This window comes from Mus caroli, unplaced genomic scaffold, assembly GCF_978045245.1.
Source record: "Mus caroli unplaced genomic scaffold, Mus_caroli_1 scaffold_5, whole genome shotgun sequence".
NCBI lineage: Eukaryota > Metazoa > Chordata > Mammalia > Rodentia > Muridae > Mus > Mus caroli.
This window is the reverse complement of record NW_028227260.1, coordinates 1579959-1601093: the sequence shown is the minus strand read 5'-3', so window position 1 is coordinate 1601093 and position 21135 is coordinate 1579959. Positions and strand designations below refer to the sequence as shown.

The 21135-nt window shown below is 39.3% G+C and overlaps 1 protein-coding gene across 3 annotated transcripts in view; it reads right to left on the bottom strand.

Moving 5' to 3' along the window:
* Window positions 1-2632: 2632 nt before the first annotated feature.
* The window catches only part of Clcn4 (Cl-/H+ antiporter 4), a 77409-nt gene continuing 58906 nt past the window's right edge, over window positions 2633-21135 (bottom strand). For all 3 annotated transcript variants that reach the window (XM_085837894.1, XM_085837893.1, XM_085837895.1), the window contains exon 13: window positions 2633-4605. In XM_085837894.1, the coding sequence (XP_085694020.1) occupies window positions 4515-4605 (91 nt within the window). In that variant the 3' untranslated portion in view covers window positions 2633-4514. The remainder of the gene's footprint in view (window positions 4606-21135) is intronic.

Genomic DNA, 21135 nt, shown 5'->3' with positions numbered 1-21135 from the left:
TCTTTGAAGATTTAATTAGCACCCCTTATGGATTTTCCTTGCCCCTTCCTTCTCTGTCTCAAATGTCTTTCAAGCTTTAAAAAAAACAAAAAACTGGTAGGGAGGAACATAGTACAAATCCTTCCCGATTTCCACTTGCATTAAAACCACAAGGCAAGCTGTACTCCTTAGCCTCCAACACAGAGCAGACACAGAGATGGCCTGGGGGAAAGTGATCCTTCCCTGTCCTTGGAAATTTAGAGGCCACTCCGCCAATAACAAGGAATTTTAAATCCAACCACACTGACATCACACTCTGCACAACAGTCTTACAAAGCAGGTCTTTCCTGTGACTGGGTGTGTCAGCAACCATCACAAGGAGGTTTCAAGAGTACCTATTCAGAATAAATGTGCAGTGAAATCACCTCTCTTCAACTTGCAACATGCTTGTTAAAAACTGTGCTTGTTGTCTTTTTAAAACTAAAGTTCAAACATTTCATTTTTAATAAGGTACCAATGCTTATGCAATGTTACAATTTAAAAAAACCCAACACATTACTATGTTCTTGTGGCAAAATCAAATGTGAATGTATTTATATATTTATATATATTACCCCCACAAAAATCACACATGGGCTCATTATTTCCAGCACACCTAGTATGGCAAATACATGGTTATTACCATGCTGGCAAATGGAGATCTGAGTAATGTTTCAGATGTCAGATACACTGGCGCTGTACTCATGTAAATCATTTCAAAGTTTACAAATTGAGTCCCATAAAGCACTGCCCAAGTCTAAAAGGTGGAATATTGCAATTATGTAGGGATTCTGTTCTCTGTTGTGAGTCTCTCATTCTCCAGCACAGCATCTGATAATGTATACTGAGCAGAACACGCACATGCTGATAACATGAGGTAAGCCATTCTCACCTAAATGTAACAAATCATTCTCAAATTTCCAGTTTCTGGGACTTACTAAGTTCAAATGTTATCTGTTTACATATTCTCCTTGATAAGGCCTTTGGGAAGTGCTGAGTAGAGAACTGTTCCTGGGAACAGTGAGGACTGGAGTTGATTTCCTTATGGCTCATTTGCCTGTCCCAAAAAGCCACAGATACATCTGCATTCCCAGGAGACCCAACTAAACAATCCTGAGAACCAATCCACATGTCTTTCAGAAGGGTGTAGCCATTTTTTGATGCTCTAAAATCTATTTTCTTAACAACAAAGATGAAATGCAAGAACTAGGTGGTGTGCCTCAGTAGAAAACACCTCTATTGCCCATTTCTATTATGTTGGTTTTAGTATTAAGAATGGATTCAGAAAGTTTTACAGATGCCTGAAGATTTGGGTCCTGGAAAGAGGGAGGAACATTACTGGGTAAAGACGTTTATTTCACCCTCACCTCCCAGTTCTTATCAGACCACCAAGTGAGTGGGAGCGCTATATCGGGATACAGAGAATTCCCTCAGAGTTCAAAAGTAGGGGCTTTCATAAAAGTGTCAAAGAGCGCTGAGCAGTGAGTTCCCCTTGGGAGCTTATTCAATGGCAAATGAGTCCTTGAGAGATGAGCTCCCTGGGAAAAAGGCAGTCTCCACAGCACACTCCCCATTCTTGCTCTTAACCTGCCAGTCTAACCACAGCTTTGATCCTCAACCCCACATTAGAGGATCATCTTGCAAATGAAAAGAAGCCTGACTCATTTCAGTCCAGTCACACTTTGAATAATTTCATTGAGTTCTGAGCATCTCCAAGGTAAGCAGTAGGAGAAAGACACAATGCTTTCACTTCCCCTTGGTAACTTTGGCCCAGAGTAAACTTATCCCCTTGTCTTCCTCCATGGACTCTGCTAGATTAAAAGGGAAGTATGTGGTTTTGCTGTCCTTTGGCTATGCTTCTCCTGCCATGCATTGTTTTTTAAGCTATTTCTCTCTCTCTCTCTCTCTCTCTCTCTCTCTCTCTCACACACACACACACACACACACACACACACACACACATGGGATTTGAGGTCTTGTGGATTATAGAAGGCCAGGCTGTGACTAATACTCTCCTTCCATTACAGAGCAACTCTGAGGGGAGCCACCTGGACCAAAGAAGGGGACCACATGAAGTAATCTTTCACACTTAGAATTTACAGTCCAGGAGAACCCAGTTTCATTTACAAATGTTCCATCCAAAACCTACTAACAACCCTAAAATTAGGATCTACTACTTAATAGTTCCATGCTGCGAATGAGACAATAACTTCATTCTTGAACCAAGGCTTAAAATCTCCTCTATTACCTGGATATTTTCACACTGATGTGTCTATTTAGTGCTATTTCAGAGGGAGTAAATTAGTTACAGAAACAAATACTTGAAACTATAATTTTCCACAGTTGTCAGCATGGTCTGACTTAAAATGTTTGCTTTCCAGAATATATAATTCTTGTAACAATGAGAAGATTCACAGACACCATCTTGTAGTTAGGATTGTATTTAAAATTAAGATTCTTATTAGGCATGAGAAGTGGACTCAGCTTATGAATGAGTTTTCTCTCAAATATGACAGGATGGATAAGACACAAAGCAGTTCTAAGAATGCTTGGAGGGATGTTTGGAAGGGTTATCAAGCATGAGAGAGTAAAAAAGACACCAAAGACAATGGTAGGGACATGATGTTGGAATTTAATGTGACAGACAGATACCAATCCCACTTCCCTATTAACAGAATCGAAATTCCATCCAGAAAGTAATGTGTTTAGCTAAAACAATTTTCCTTCCTGTATTTACAGACATCTAGGAGAATGGGGTATATAACAGATTTCCAGCCAATGGCTGTATGCTGAGCATCTCTGGGAAAGGTATACACATTTGATCTTCTTACTTGCCTCTTCCTCCTCCTTCCCACACAGAAAGTAGACATCACATCTGGCATCTGGGCAACAATTTGATAACTATGAGGCAGTAAGCCAGAGGACAGAGAATAAGAAAAGGGAAAATGAAATACCAGAAGATTTTGGAACCCTGGCAATAGTGTAGAGACAGACCTCGAGTGGCCATGTCCCAGGTTTCTTAGGTGCACTGTCAGTGTCTATTACATACAATCAAGTGCACATGTACGTGACTCAACAATACCCAATGACAATAAGATTGAAAAGAAGGATGATGACTCAGTGAAAATTGAGGGGCAAACATGAAGTGAAATGGCAAGTGACACAAATATTACACGGATCATGCAATGGCCCTGAAACACTAATTCCTTCCTGAAGAAAAGACAGATGTGCAGAATTTAAAGAATAAAATTGCCATTAGGTTCAAACACAAAGAGACCCAGTGCTTCAATTGGCTGTATAAAATGTAACTCTGTCCCATGCTGTGATTGCTAGTTTGAAAGTACATGCTTAGGCATTAAAACTGGACATTTTATATCCTACAGGGAAGAGAATAGAACAGATTTAGAATCAATTTACTATTTCTCTTGTAATCCATTTGGAGGAGTTCCCACTGAGAACTCATATGCCTCACTCTCATCATGGCTCTATCTGGAAGACCTGAGAAGAAAGTTAAGTAGAAACACTGGATAGCTGGTCTTGAGTATTGCACATGCTACTTAGAAACAAAACCACACTACAGCAATCTAGGAGCACACGGGCAATAATCCATGGGAAGTGCTGGACTAATCAATACGTCAAATGCACAAGTAACCATATAAATAAGTGAAGTTGATGCTTTGGGCTTGCAAATCAGTGATGAGGCAGGTATCCCCTCAAAGTAAAAATGTGTCCCCTTTTATAAGAGAAATGTCCACATAGAACTACATGGTTCATAGTCCAAACATTTAGTCCAGTCTTGAAGTCTTCTGTAGAGAAGTCTTTCACTTCATGCTCATTATGGTGGGCACTACTGAATCTGGTTCAGACTGATAAAGAAACATAACAACAGGCTTGAGAACAAAGGCAAGAAATGAGATGGTCATGAGTAGACCACCCATTAGGGCCTGCTTGTAGCTTTCACTGCATCCAACTTTAATTTTCTTTTCTCTGAATGCAATATCTTCAATATGATTCCATAACATCATAGCAAAATTTTAGGAACCAATATCTAACAGTAGCATGCGAATACCCCTTTGTCTTTTGGACTCAAAGCTTCATATGTACTCCAAAATTACGAATATCAACCTTGAGTAAATGTGCCAATGTTTCTTGTGTTCCATGTCTTTGTATAATTCATGTCATTTACACCCTCCCACATGCCCCAAAAGCAGTTAATAAATTTATTAAGAAACACAGCTTTGAACTCATAAGAGGTTAAAGCTATAAAATGACTACTAGTTTATGGTTTTGCCTTTTAAAAAAGTTTCATCCTTTTCCCCCTCATTTCAGATTCAAATAAGGCTTTCTTTTTTTTTTTCTTTTTCTTTTCTTTTTTTTTTCTTTTTTTTTCTGCCTTCAGTGCAAGTTGTTCTCATTAGGATCATAATGTATCATTTGGTTATTTCTTTAAAAATGATATAATTATTGGTCTTCTCAAAATAATGCCCATCTTATTGCTAATTAAACATGATGGATTCAGGGTCCTGGTTTGCCATCTGGGCCATGTGCCTCAGAACATCCTTTTTTGTGATGATCCCAAGAAGTCTCCTGGAGTAAAAACAAAACAGAAAAAAGAAGTTAGCCTAACAGAAGGTACAGGCAATGTTTCCTAGCTTCCTGAATAGTTAAACAATATAGAGTAAGCTCCAGCCAACTGCCCATGTAATAGGTAGCTCTCTCAGGTCTTCTGTCCAATTCTCCTCTGTTCCCCTCTCTTCACCTGGTATATTGAGATGGGAGAACCAGGGAAGGTCTTTGATGTACAGAAGACTGATTTATATCCCACTAGATTCAAAGACATAGGTAAATCAATGACTGGTGAAGAGCCTGTACATACATAAGATCTCTCTCTCTCTCTCTCTCTCTCTCTCTCTCTCTCTCTCTCTCTCTCTCTCTCTCTCTCTCTCTCTCTCTCCTTGCTTGTATGTTTTGAGACAGAGTTTCCCTATACAGCCTATATTTAGAACTTGTAGTTCAGGTTAGACTCAAACTTTTGGTCTTCCTGCCTCAATATCCCAAGTGCTAGGAATATGTGTGTGTGTGTGTGTGTGTGTGTGTGTGTGTGTGTATCATTATTCCCTAGCATCAAAAAGGTTTCATTGCATTAGGCCACTGAGATTGCAAGCTTGTTTGTTACATAGGCGATCTATGAAATTACAATGACTGATACAATGGTTTCAATTTTAAGATTGTAATCAATTTATAAAGGGTGGTTAAAGCTACTGTCACAACTTGACCACACTGTAGAAAGTCCAAATATAAGGTATTTTCTTAGTATAAGAAATGAAGTCAGACATTGTAGTATATTCCCATTAATACTAGCACAAAGTAAGCAAATGCAAGAGGAGCATCATATGTTTGGGTTAGCCTGGCATACATAAGGAGCACCAGGCAAGTCTGAGATACAAAGTAAGACTGTATCAACAAACCAAAAATACTCTATTCTTAATTTTATGTTACTGGATATGTAAAATAAAACACAAACTTCTGACCAAATATACATACCATCCCCTCTTCCAAATTTCTATCATTTTCAACTTATACAGAGTGTCAGAGAGTCAGTTTCTTAGGGTCTGTGTCTGTATGTCCTCTGATTCTCTCTCTCTCTCTCTCTCTCTCTCTCTCTCTCTCTCTCTCTCTCTCTCTCTCTCTCTCTCTGTGTGTGTGTGTGTGTGTGTGTGTGTGTGTGTGTGTGTAAATGTATATGTGTGGTATATGTACTTGTTTGTGCACTTATAAATCAAGGTCAGAGGTCAACTTATGAGTCTGTGTGCATTGTTAACTACCTTTTTTATTTTCACACATCCTTTCATTGAGCCTAGAACTCATTGTTTCAGCTAGACTGGACTAGAGCCAGTGAGCTTCAAGCAACCCTCTTATTTTCTGATCCATGTACCTCCTAGTGCTGGTGTTGCAGATATGCAGTACCACACACAGCTTTTATGACAGTGTTAGAGATACCACCTCACAATTGCACAGCAAGCACTTTACCTACTGCTTCAGGGACACAGTTCCCAGAGTTGTTCTTATAGGGTTATCTGAACTGTACAAACCAAGGGAGCATTGTTTACAGAGACTAGGATGTAAATAGGGCTCCTTTGATGATACTGTACCCCTATGAACATTCACACCAACTTAACCTTTCATTCTTTTATTAGACATTTAATAACAGTCTAGCAAAGTGAATTTTTCTACAGACAGGATGTGAAATTTTCTTTGAAAAAAAATCCATCACCAAGTAAGCAGAAAAATAATTGTTCACTCCATCTCCATCACACTGAAAAAGGGGGCAGGAGAGAGTGCTCGGGAAGTAAGCCACAGCAGCCTCTCCTCAGAATTATGGAGCAATAAAAATGACAGGCCTCCACTCATGGGCCTGTGTAAAGTGACGATGTACAAAATGTAAGAAAGCATGTTGCCATTTAACTGAAGCATAATGAAGTCAATTCATGCTGTACTAAACAGTAGTTAATATGAAGAAAGCTGCATGTGTTCAAGGGTAGCCATGTTGGTTACAGATAGTGAACAAATTAGGCTATTTCTGACCACACTGGGCTTTAAGCAGTCTAGGAAATATGGTAACTTTCTGGAGTTAGTTTCCTCATCTGTCACATTAAGAGGATGAGTAAATATTGTTCCCTCCCCTTTGTGTCACAGGAACATCTTCAAGAGGGAGGAAAGCAGACAGAATGCCCTATGAAAGCACGTTAGATAACAACTGGAGAGTGGATGCTTGAATATGGATAAAGCCAGGAACTGTGACTATAACTCAAGCTGCTTGGGGCTCCTTGATTTTGGCTGTGTGTGTGTGTGTGTGTGTGTGTGTGTATGTGTGTATGTGTGTGTGTGTGTGTGTGTGTGTGTGTGTGTGTGTGTGTGTGTGCACTCGAGCAATCCTCCTGTCTCAGGTTCCTGTGGGTTGGGATTACCAAGCATATACCACCACACTTAGCAAAATCTATGTTTACAATGACTTACAATTCATTAAAATTGAACTGAAGCTGTTTCATGGAACAAAAATGGTGCTCTACCCAATCTGCCAAGCTGAGTTTCTGTCTTGGCATCAATCAGCCTGTACTGCTATAACAAAATGCCACAGATGTGGTGGTTGAATTAAAGTGTAAGATCAAGGAATCAGCAAGGCAAGTTTCCCTAAGGCTTATCTCCTAGGATGAAAGACAGATGGGCACTACTATGATCCTGCTGTGTCTTTATATGGTCTCCTCTCTGCATAGATACTTTTTGGATTCTTCCACATTTTTAAAGGACATTAGTCCTGCTGAGATAAGGATCTACCCAAATAACCCCATTTAACTTTATGGCTCATGCCATAAAGGTGCATGCCCTACCTTCAACAGTCATAACTTTAGGGTTGGGGCTTCACCATAGGAATTTAATGGGAACCAATTCAGTCTTTACCAGGATTCCAACTGTCTGTGTTGGGCAGCAATGATAAAGCAATTTTTTCTGAATGCTTCACTTTCCACATCACGTGAAATTCTAAAGCTTGTACAATGTGTAGACCTGAATTAAGTGAACTTAGTGTTTTCCCCATATATTGGTCCAATATTCAAACAACCTGAAGGAAACAAATATTTTCACTGTTCTTGAAATGAAATGCTAGCTTCTTTCAGGAACCCATCCGAAAGTGTGACCACCGACAAGGGAAGTGATACACTCTAGGCTTCTTACATAGGAATGGGCCTGGTTTCAACTAGTAACTCCTGAAAATCCTCTTTTCCAATTGGATTTGTCTTCGCTGCTTGGGGATCAACTGCCACAATAAGGGCCCCTGTGTTCATCCAATGATTTTCTGTAATCTCAGCATCTCTACAGCAAGATGAAAGAAAGGGAGAAGGATCACCTGGATGCTTATAAAGAAGGTAGTCTGAAGTACACAGTAAGAAAAAAACAGGAGAGACTGCCTCAAACAAGATGGAAGAAGAGAAACAACTCTCAAAAGTTGTCCTCCGGCCTCCACACATGAGGTATGGCACATGTGCCCATACTCACATGCTCTCACAGACACATCATATGCACATCCACACACAATAGTAATAATAATCACATACAATGATGATGATGATAACAGCTATAAAAGGAAAAAGAATCCAATAAAATACAGGGCCATATGGACTTAAACAACGCCATCTTGACATTCAGATGCTAAAATGTGGTGATGGAAAGAAAAGACAGGTGAAAGAATTCTAGTGTTAGGGACCAGTAGATGGAAGTGAAAAAGTAAGGGTTAAGAATTGGCAGTTCTTTCAAAATTAAAAAAAAAGTTACAAAATTCATAGAATCTAATTATAATATGCCACCAAATAAACTGTGATCAAGAACTAAATGGTGAGAAGCTTGAAGCAATCCCTCTAAAATCAGAGACTAGACAAGGCTGTCCACTTTCTCCATACCTATTCAATATTGTACTTGAAGTCCTAGCCAGAGCAATTCGACAACAAAAGGAGATCATGGGGATACAAATTGGAAAAGATGAAGTCAAAATATCACTTTTTGCAGATGATATGATAGTATATATAAGTGACCCTAAAAATTCCACCAGAGAACTCCTAAACCTGATAAACAGCTTCAGTGAAGTAGCTGGATATAAAATTAACTCAAACAAGTCAATGGCCTTTCTCTACATAAAGAATAAACAGGCTGAGAGAGAAATTAGGGAAACAACACCCTTCTCAATAGTCACAAATAATATAAAATACCTTGGCGTGAATCTAACTAAGGAAGTGAAAGATCTGTATGATAAAAACTTCAAGTCTCTGAAGAAAGAAATTAAAGAAGATCTCAGAAGATGGAAAGATCTCCCATGCTCATGGATTGGCAGGATCAACTTTGTAAAGATGGCTATCTTGCCAAAAGCAATCTACAGATTCAATGCAATCCCCATCAAAATTTCAACTCAATTCTTCAACGAATTTGAAAGTGCAATCTGCAAATAAATCTGGAATACCAAAAAACCTAGGATAGCAAAAACTCTTCTCAAGGATAAAAGAACCTCTGGTGGAATCACCATGCCTGACCTAAAGCTGTACTACAGAGCAATTGTGATAAAAACTGCATGGTACTGGTATAGTGACAGACAAATAGACCAATGGAATAGAATTGAAGACCCAGAAATGAACCCACACACCTATGGTCACTGGATCTTCGACAAGGGAGCTAAAACCATCCAGTGGAAGAAAGACAGCATTTTCAACAAAGGGTGCTGGCACAACTGGTTGTTATCATGTAGAAGAATGCGAATCGATCCATTCCTATCTCCTTGTACTAAGGTCAAATCTAAGTGGATCAAGGAACTTCACATAAAACCAGAGACACTGAAACTTATAGAGGAGAAAGTGGGGAAAAGCCTTGAAGATATGGGCACAGGGGAAAAATTCCTGAACAGAACAGCAATGGCTTGCACGGTAAGATCAAGAATTGACAAATGGAGAACATTCTATCCTAAAACAAAAGGATATACCTTCTTCTCAGCACCTCATGGTACCTTCTCCAAAATTGACCACATAATTGGTCACAAAGCAGGCCTCAACAGATACAAAAATATTGAAATTGTCCCATGCATCCTATCAGATCACCATGGACTAAGGCTGATCTTCAATAACAAAATAAATAATAGAAAGCCAACCTTCACGTGGAAACTGAACAACACTCTTCTCAATGATACCTTGGTCAAGGAAGGAATAAAGAAAGAAATTAAGGACTTTTTAGAGTTCAATGAAAATGAAGCCACAACATACCCAAACTTATGGGACACAATGAAAGCATTTCTAAGAGGAAAACTCATAGCTCTGAGTGACTCCAAATGGAAACTAGAGAGAGCACACATTAGCAGCTTGACAACACACCTAAAAGCACTAGAACAAAAGGAAGCAAATTCACCCAAGAGGAGTAGACGGCAGGAAATAATCAAACTCAGGGGTGAAATCAACCAAGTGGAAACAAGAAAAACTATTCAAAGAATCAACCAATCAAGGAGCTGGTTCTTTGAGAAAATCAACAAGATAGATAAACCCTTAGCCAGACTCACTAGAGGGCACAGGGAAAGCATCCTAATTAACAAAATCAGAAATGAAAAAGGAGACATAACAACAGACCCTGAAGACATCCAAAACACCATCAGATCCTTCTACCAAAGGCTATACTCAACAAAACTGGAGAACCTGGATGAAATGGAGAAGTTCCTAGACAGATACCAGGTACCAAAGTTGAATCAAGATCAGGTTAATGATCTAAACAGCCCTATATCCCCCAAAGAAATAGAAGCAGTCATTAATAGTCTCCCAACTACAAAAAGCCCAGGACCAGATGGGTTTACTGCAGAGTTCTATCAGACCTTCAAAGAAGATCTAATCCCATTTCTTCACAAACTATTCCACAAAATAGAAACAGAAGGTACTCTACCCAACTCATTCTATGAAGCCACAATTACTCTGATACCTAAACCACAAAAAGACCCAACAAAGATAGAAAACTTCAGACCAATATCCCTTATGAATATTGATGCAAAAATCCTCAATAAAGTTCTTGCTAACCGAATCCAAGAACACATCAAAACAATCATCCATCCTGACCAAGTAGGTTTCATCCCAGGGATGCAGGGATGGTTCAATATACGGAAATCCATCAACGTAATCCAGTATATAAACAAACTCAAAGACAAAAACTACATGGTCATCTCATTAGATGCGGAAAAAGCATTTGACAAGATCCAACACCCATTCCTGATAAAAGTCTTGGAAAGATCAGGAATTCAAGGCCCATACCTAAACATGATAAAAGCAATCTACAGCAAACCAGTAGCCAACATCAAAGTAAATGGTGAGAAGCTTGAAGCAATCCCTCTAAAATCAGGGACTAGACAAGGCTGTCAACTTTCTCCATACCTATTCAACATTGTACTTGAAGTCCTAGCCAGAGCAATTCGACAACAAAAGGAGATCAAAGGGATACAAATTGGAAAAGATGAAGTCAAAATATCACTTTTTGCGGATGATATGATGGTATATATAAGTGACCCTAAAAATTCCACCAGAGAACTCCTAAGCCTGATAAACAGCTTCGGTGAAGTAGCTGGATATAAAATTAACTCAAACAAATCAATGGCCTTTCTCTACACAAAGAATAAACAGGCTGAGAAAGAAATTAGGGAAACAACACCCTTCTCAATAGTCACAAATAATATAAAATATTTTGGCGTGACTCTAACTAAGGAAGTGAAAGATCTGTATAATAAAAACTTCAAGTCTCTGAAGAAAGAAATTATAGAAGATCTCAGAAGATGGAAAGATCTCCCATGCTCATGGATTGGCAGGATCAACATTGTAAAAATGGCTATCTTTCCAAAAGCAATCTACAGATTCAATGCAATCCCCATCAAAATTCCAACTCAATTCTTCAACGAATTAGAAAGTGCAATCTGCAAATTCATCTGGAATAACAAAAAACCTAGGATAGCAAAAACTCTTCTCAAGGATAAAAGAACCTCTGGTGGAATCACCATGCCGGACCTAAAGCTCTACTACAGAGCAATTGTGATAAAAACTGCATGGTACTGGTATAGTGACAGACAAATAGACCAATGGAATAGAATTGAAGACCCAGAAATGAACCCACACACCTATGGTCACTTGATCTTCGACAAGGGAGCTAAAAACATCCAGTGGAAGAAAGACAGCATTTTCAACAAATGGTGCTGGCACAACTGGTTGTTAACATGTAGAAGAATGCGAATCGATCCATTCCTATCTCCTTGTACTAAGGTCAAGTCTAAGTGGATCAAGGAACTTCACATAAAACCAGAGACACTGAAACTTATAGAGGAGAAAGTGGGGAAAAGCCTTGAAGATATGGGCACAGGGGAAAAATTCCTGAATAGAACAGTAATGGCTTGTGCTGTAAGATCGAGAATTGACAAGTGGGAGCTCATGAAACTACAAAGCTTCTGCAAGGCTAAAGACACCATCAATAAGACAAAAAAAACCACCAACAGATTGGGAAAGGATCTTCACCTATCCTAAATCAGATAAGGAACTAATATCCAATATATATAAAGAAATCAAGAAGGTGGACTCCAGAAAGTCAAATAACCCCATTAAAAAATGGGGCTCAGAACTGAACAAAGAATTCTCAACTGAGGAATACCGAATGGCAGAGAAACACCTGAAAAAATGTTCAACATCCTTAATCATCAGGGAAATGCAAATCAAAACAACCCTGAGATTCCACCTCACACCAGTCAGAATGGCTAAGATCAAAAATTCAGGTGACAGCAGATGCTGGCGAGGATGTGGAGAAAGAGGAACACTCCTCCATTGTTGGTGGGATTGCAAGCTTGTACAACCACTCTGGAAATCAGTCTGGCGGTTCCTCAGAAAATTGGACATAGTACTACCGGAGGATCCAGCAATACCTCTCCTGGGCATATATCCAGAAGATGTCCCAACCGGTAAAAAGGACACATGCTCCACTATGTTCATAGCAGCCCTATTTATAATAGCCAGAAGCTGGAAAGAACCCAGATGTCCCTCAACAGAGGAATGGATACAGAAATTATGGTACATTTACACAATGGAGTACTACTCAGCTATTAAAAAGAATGAATTTATGAAATTCCTAGGCAAATGGATGGACCTGGAGGGCATCATCTTGAGTGAAGTAACACAATCACAAAAGAACTCACACAATATGTATTCATTGATAAGTGGATATTAGCCCAAAACTTAGGATACCCAAGATATAAGATACAATTTGATAAACACATGAAACTCAAGAAGAATGAAGAGCAAAGTGTGGACACTGTGCACCTTCTTAGAATTGGGAACAAAACACCCAGGGAAGGAGTTACAGAGACAAAGTTCGTAGCTGTGATGAAAGGATGGACCATTTAGAGACTGCCGTATCCAGGGATCCATCCCATAATCAGCTTCTAAACGCTGACACCATTGCATACACTAGCAAGATTTTGCTGAAAGGACCCAAAGATAGCTGTCTCTTGTGAGACGATGCCGGGGCCTAGCAAACACAGGAGTGGATGTTCACAGTCAGCTATTGGATGTATCACAGGGCTCCCAATGGAGAAGCTAGAGAAAGTACCCAAGGAGCTAAAGGGATCTGCAACCCTATTGTTGGAACAACATGATGTACTAACCAGAACCCCGGAGCTCTTGTCTCTAGCTGCATATGTATCGAAAGATGGCCTAGTCGGCCATCAATGGAAAGAGAGGCCCATTGGACTTGCAAACTTTATATGCCCCAATATAGGGGAATGCCAGGGCCAAAAGAATGGGAATGGGTGGGTAGGGAAGTGGGGGGCGCTATGGGGGACTTTTGGGATAGCATTGGAAATGTAATTGAGGAAAATATGTAATAAAAATATTAAAAATCAAAAAAAAAAAAGAACCACAGATCTAGAACCTCGAGATTCTATCTTCAAATGCCATTGAATAAGGTACCACTGATAACAAATCACTCCAATTAATAGCCTGAAATCAAAAGTATTTACAATCTGTTCATAGTTATGGGTGTCACAAAATTATCACTGCTTATATTGGATATTCTTCTTGTTGCTGTGTCAAAACACCTCACACAAGCAACTTAAGGTAAAGAAGAAATTGTGTTGGCTCACATTTCAATAGTTTCAGTCCACAGTTCTTTCCTCCATTCATTGTGAACTTGAGGTAACAGAAGAGTCCAGACAAGGAAGAGAGTGGGGATAAAGGCTGTTTAATCTACATGCAGAATGAATAGAAACTGAGTAAGTCACAAGAGACAGACACAACTTTCAAAGGTTCATGGTTGGTGGCTACTTCTTCCAATAACGGCCCACCTCCCAATACATGGCCAACAGCAAGAGATTAAGCATTTTAGCATATAAGCCTCAAAATACAGGCTTATAATTCCACTTTTGTGTTTAATATCTATAATTAAATATAAATAAACATTTCAAATTTAACAGTGAAAAAAATTCTCTATGTAAAGGAAAAATATGTCTACTAGTATATTTGCTCTTCTTTTGTCTTTTGCTTGGATCATGAATGTGAGAAATTTATTCTTCAACATAAAAGCTGGTACTTTGGAAGTTCTGTGATTTGGTAATGCACACACTGTTTTCTGCTCATTGTGTAATGAAAAAAAATTGTTATTTAAATGTCGACCTCTAAAATACTTTGTATTAAAATGCTTAATCATAAAAAAAAAAAAAAAAAAAAAGAATTGACAAATGGGACCGCATGAAACTGCAAAGCTTCTGCAAGGCAAAAGACACCATCAATAAGACAAAAAGACCACCAACAGATTGGGAAAGGATCTTTACCTATCCTAAATCAGATAGGGGACTAATATCCAATATATATAAAGAACTCAAGAAGGTGGACTCCAGAAAATCAAATAATCCCATTAAAAAATGGGGCTCAGAACTGAACAAAGATTTCTCACCTGAGGAATACCGAATGGCTGAGAAGCACCTGAAAAAATGTTCAACATCCTTAATCATTAGGGAAATGCAAATCAAAACAACCCTGAGATTCCACCTAACACCAGTAATGGCTAAGATCAAAAATTCAGGTGACAGCAGATGCTGGCGAAGATGTGGAGAAAGAGGAACACTCCTCCATTGTTGGTGGGATTGCAAGCTTGTACAACCAATCTGGAAATCAGTCTGGCGGTTCCTTAGAAAATTGGACATAGAACTACCGGAGGATCCAGCAATACCTCTCCTGGGCATATATCCAGAAGATGTCCCAACCGGTAAGAAGGACACATGCTCCACTGTGTTCATAGCAGCCTTATTTATAATAGCCAGAAGCTGGAAAGAACCCAGATGCCCCTCAACATAGGAATGGATACAGAAATTATGGTACATTTACACAATGGAGTACTACTCAGCTATTAAAAAGAATGAATTTATGAAATTCCTAGGCAAATGGATGGACCTGGAGGGCATCATCTTGAGTGAAGTAACACAATCACAAAAGAACTCACACAATATGTATTCATTGATAAGTGGATATTAGCCCAAAACTTAGGATACCCAAGATATAAGATACAATTTGATAAACGCATGAAACTCAAGAAGAATGAAGAGCAAAGTGTGGACACTGTGCACCTTCTTAGAATTGGGAACAAAACACCCAGGGAAGGAGTTACAGAGACAAAGTTCGTAGCTGTGATGAAAGGATGGACCATTTAGAGACTGCCGTATCCAGGGATCCATCCCATAATCAGCTTCTAAACGCTGACACCATTGCATACACTAGCAAGATTTTGCTGAAAGGACCCAAAGATAGCTGTCTCTTGTGAGACGATGCCGGGGCCTAGCAAACACAGGAGTGGATGTTCACAGTCAGCTATTGGATGTATCACAGGGCTCCCAATGGAGAAGCTAGAGAAAGTACCCAAGGAGCTAAAGGGATCTGCAACCCTATTGTTGGAACAACATGATGTACTAACCAGAACCCCGGAGCTCTTGTCTCTAGCTGCATATGTATCGAAAGATGGCCTAGTCGGCCATCAATGGAAAGAGAGGCCCATTGGACTTGCAAACTTTATATGCCCCAATATAGGGGAATGCCAGGGCCAAAAGAATGGGAATGGGTGGGTAGGGAAGTGGGGGGCGCTATGGGGGACTTTTGGGATAGCATTGGAAATGTAATTGAGGAAAATATGTAATAAAAATATTAAAAATCAAAAAAAAAAGAACCACAGATCTAGAACCTCGAGATTCTATCTTCAAATGCCATTGAATAAGGTACCACTGATAACAAATCACTCCAATTAATAGCCTGAAATCAAAAGTATTTACAATCTGTTCATAGTTATGGGTGTCACAAAATTATCACTGCTTATATTGGATATTCTTCTTGTTGCTGTGTCAAAACACCTCACACAAGCAACTTAAGGTAAAGAAGAAATTGTGTTGGCTCACATTTCAATAGTTTCAGTCCACAGTTCTTTCCTCCATTCATTGTGAACTTGAGGTAACAGAAGAGTCCAGACAAGGAAGAGAGTGGGGATAAAGGCTGTTTAATCTACATGCAGAATGAATAGAAACTGAGTAAGTCACAAGAGACAGACACAACTTTCAAAGGTTCATGGTTGGTGGCTACTTCTTCCAATAACGGCCCACCTCCCAATACATGGCCAACAGCAAGAGATTAAGCATTTTAGCATATAAGCCTCAAAATACAGGCTTATAATTCCACTTTTGTGTTTAATATCTATAATTAAATATAAATAAACATTTCAAATTTAACAGTGAAAAAAAATTCTCTATGTAAAGGAAAAATATGTCTACTAGTATATTTGCTCTTCTTTTGTCTTTTGCTTGGATCATGAATGTGAGAAATTTATTCTTCAACATAAAAGCTGGTACTTTGGAAGTTCTGTGATTTGGTAATGCACACACTGTTTTCTGCTCATTGTGTAATGAAAAAAAATTGTTATTTAAATGTCGACCTCTAAAATACTTTGTATTAAAATGCTTAATCATAAAAAAAAAAAAAAAAAAAAGAATTGACAAATGGGACCGCATGAAACTGCAAAGCTTCTGCAAGGCAAAAGACACCATCAATAAGACAAAAAGACCACCAACAGATTGGGAAAGGATCTTTACCTATCCTAAATCAGATAGGGGACTAATATCCAATATATATAAAGAACTCAAGAAGGTGGACTCCAGAAAATCAAATAATCCCATTAAAAAATGGGGCTCAGAACTGAACAAAGATTTCTCACCTGAGGAATACCGAATGGCTGAGAAGCACCTGAAAAAATGTTCAACATCCTTAATCATTAGGGAAATGCAAATCAAAACAACCCTGAGATTCCACCTAACACCAGTAATGGCTAAGATCAAAAATTCAGGTGACAGCAGATGCTGGCGAAGATGTGGAGAAAGAGGAACACTCCTCCATTGTTGGTGGGATTGCAAGCTTGTACAACCAATCTGGAAATCAGTCTGGCGGTTCCTTAGAAAATTGGACATAGAACTACCGGAGGATCCAGCAATACCTCTCCTGGGCATATATCCAGAAGATGTCCCAACCGGTAAGAAGGACACATGCTCCACTGTGTTCATAGCAGCCTTATTTATAATAGCCAGAAGCTGGAAAGAACCCAGATGCCCCTCAACATAGGAATGGATACAGAAATTATGGTACATTTACACAATGGAGTACTACTCAGCTATTAAAAAGAATGAATTTATGAAATTCCTAGGCAAATGGATGGACCTGGAGGGCATCATCTTGAGTGAAGTAACACAATCACAAAAGAACTCACACAATATGTATTCATTGATAAGTGGATATTAGCCCAAAACTTAGGATACCCAAGATATAAGATACAATTTGATAAACGCATGAAACTCAAGAAGAATGAAGAGCAAAGTGTGGACACTGTGCACCTTCTTAGAATTGGGAACAAAACACCCAGGGAAGGAGTTACAGAGACAAAGTTCGTAGCTGTGATGAAAGGATGGACCATTTAGAGACTGCCGTATCCAGGGATCCATCCCATAATCAGCTTCTAAACGCTGACACCATTGCATACACTAGCAAGATTTTGCTGAAAGGACCCAAAGATAGCTGTCTCTTGTGAGACGATGCCGGGGCCTAGCAAACACAGGAGTGGATGTTCACAGTCAGCTATTGGATGTATCACAGGGCTCCCAATGGAGAAGCTAGAGAAAGTACCCAAGGAGCTAAAGGGATCTGCAACCCTATTGTTGGAACAACATGATGTACTAACCAGAACCCCGGAGCTCTTGTCTCTAGCTGCATATGTATCGAAAGATGGCCTAGTCGGCCATCAATGGAAAGAGAGGCCCATTGGACTTGCAAACTTTATATGCCCCAATACAGGGGAATGCCAGGGCCAAAAGAATGGGAATGGGTGGGTAGGGAAGTGGGGGGCGCTATGGGGGACTTTTGGGATAGCATTGGAAATGTAATTGAGGAAAATATGTAATAAAAATATTAAAAATCAAAAAAAAAAAAGAACCACAGATCTAGAACCTCGAGATTCTATCTTCAAATGCCATTGAATAAGGTACCACTGATAACAAATCACTCCAATTAATAGCCTGAAATCAAAAGTATTTACAATCTGTTCATAGTTATGGGTGTCACAAAATTATCACTGCTTATATTGGATATTCTTCTTGTTGCTGTGTCAAAACACCTCACACAAGCAACTTAAGGTAAAGAAGAAATTGTGTTGGCTCACATTTCAATAGTTTCAGTCCACAGTTCTTTCCTCCATTCATTGTGAACTTGAGGTAACAGAAGAGTCCAGACAAGGAAGAGAGTGGGGATAAAGGCTGTTTAATCTACATGCAGAATGAATAGAAACTGAGTAAGTCACAAGAGACAGACACAACTTTCAAAGGTTCATGGTTGGTGGCTACTTCTTCCAATAACGGCCCACCTCCCAATACATGGCCAACAGCAAGAGATTAAGCATTTTAGCATATAAGCCTCAAAATACAGGCTTATAATTCCACTTTTGTGTTTAATATCTATAATTAAATATAAATAAACATTTCAAATTTAACAGTGAAAAAAAATTCTCTATGTAAAGGAAAAATATGTCTACTAGTATATTTGCTCTTCTTTTGTCTTTTGCTTGGATCATGAATGTGAGAAATTTATTCTTCAACATAAAAGCTGGTACTTTGGAAGTTCTGTGATTTGGTAATGCACACACTGTTTTCTGCTCATTGTGTAATGAAAAAAAATTGTTATTTAAATGTCGACCTCTAAAATACTTTGTATTAAAATGCTTAATCATAAAAAAAAAAAAAAAAAAAGAATTGACAAATGGGACCGCATGAAACTGCAAAGCTTCTGCAAGGCAAAAGACACCATCAATAAGACAAAAAGACCACCAACAGATTGGGAAAGGATCTTTACCTATCCTAAATCAGATAGGGGACTAATATCCAATATATATAAAGAACTCAAGAAGGTGGACTCCAGAAAATCAAATAATCCCATTAAAAAATGGGGCTCAGAACTGAACAAAGATTTCTCACCTGAGGAATACCGAATGGCTGAGAAGCACCTGAAAAAATGTTCAACATCCTTAATCATTAGGGAAATGCAAATCAAAACAACCCTGAGATTCCACCTAACACCAGTAATGGCTAAGATCAAAAATTCAGGTGACAGCAGATGCTGGCGAAGATGTGGAGAAAGAGGAACACTCCTCCATTGTTGGTGGGATTGCAAGCTTGTACAACCAATCTGGAAATCAGTCTGGCGGTTCCTTAGAAAATTGGACATAGAACTACCGGAGGATCCAGCAATACCTCTCCTGGGCATATATCCAGAAGATGTCCCAACCGGTAAGAAGGACACATGCTCCACTGTGTTCATAGCAGCCTTATTTATAATAGCCAGAAGCTGGAAAGAACCCAGATGCCCCTCAACATAGGAATGGATACAGAAATTATGGTACATTTACACAATGGAGTACTACTCAGCTATTAAAAAGAATGAATTTATGAAATTCCTAGGCAAATGGATGGACCTGGAGGGCATCATCCTGAATGAGGTAACACAATCACAAAGGAACTCACACAATATGTACTCACTAATAAGTGGATATTAGCCCAAAACTTAGGATACCCAAGATATAAGATACAATTTGCTAAACGCATGAAACTCAAGAAGAATGAAGACCAAAGTGGGGACACTGTACCCCTTCTTAGAATTGGGAACAAATTACCCATGGAAGGAATTATAGAGACAAAGATTGGAGCTGTGATGAAAGGATGGACCATCTAGAGACTGCCATACCCAGGGATCCATCCCATAATCAGCTTCCAAACGCTGACACCATTGCATACACTAGCAAGATTTTGCTGAAAGGACCCAGATATAGCTGTCCCTTGTGAGACTATGCCGGGGCCTAGCAAACACAGAAGTGGATGCTCACAGTCAGCTATTGGATGGATCACAGGGCTCCCAATGGAGGAGCTAGAGAAAGTACCCAAGGAGCTAAAGGGACCTGCAACCCTATAGGTGGAACAACATTATGAACTAACCAGTACCCCGGAGCTCTTGACTCTAGCTGCATATGTATCAAAAGGTGGCCTAGTCGGCCATCACTGGAAAGAGAAGCCCATTGGATAGACAAACTTTATATGCCCCAGTACAGGGGAACGCCAGGGCCAAAAAAAAAAAAACAAAACAAAAAACAAACAAACAAACAAAAAAAATGGGAATGGGTGGGTACGGAAATGGGGGAGAGGGGGGAGGGTATGGGGGACTTTTGGGATAGCATTGGAAATATAATTGAGGAAAATACGTAATAAAATATATTAAAAAAAAAGAACTAAATCTAAGCAGATCAGTTCACAGGAACAGAGGATCCATAGGTGTTCTCGATGGTGCCAAGTGCCCCACAACTGACCATTCTCAATATGTAAACAGTGCTTCAACTTAACCAGATCACTCATCTTCTATAATGTATTTTTTACTTGAAAACACAGATCATGATGACTGCATCTGGATCCCCTGCCTTGGGTGATGCCACTTAAATTAGATTCTATCCATATTCCTGTGTATGGTGGTTAAGACTATATGCCTCACACATGCAAGGTAAGTACTCTACCAGAGTCATGTCCCCAACCCTCTAATGCTTATTCTTTTTTCTTTTGTGATAGGGTCTCACTAAGTTAACCATGCTAATCTTGAACTCACTCTGCAGATGAGGCAGCCTTAACCTTGCCATTGCCCTGCTTAAGCCTCGTGAGTACATGGGATTTCAGGCTGGAGCCACGTGGCCCAGCAGGCTTTTATTTTTAACACTTTATATTTTTGGTGTTAGTGTTAGGCATGGAATCCAGAGCCTCGAGCACATAATAAGTGATGTACCACAGGCTTCTATTTGAAAACCTTTTTTGAGTCTTCTCCAGTTCTCAACCAAAATACATACTCAGTAAGAACACTGACTCTTCCAGTATCTCCTTGCAAAATAATAAGGTCACTGTAATTTGCAAAGTGATGGAAGTACACACACACACACACACACACACACACACACACACAGCTCTTT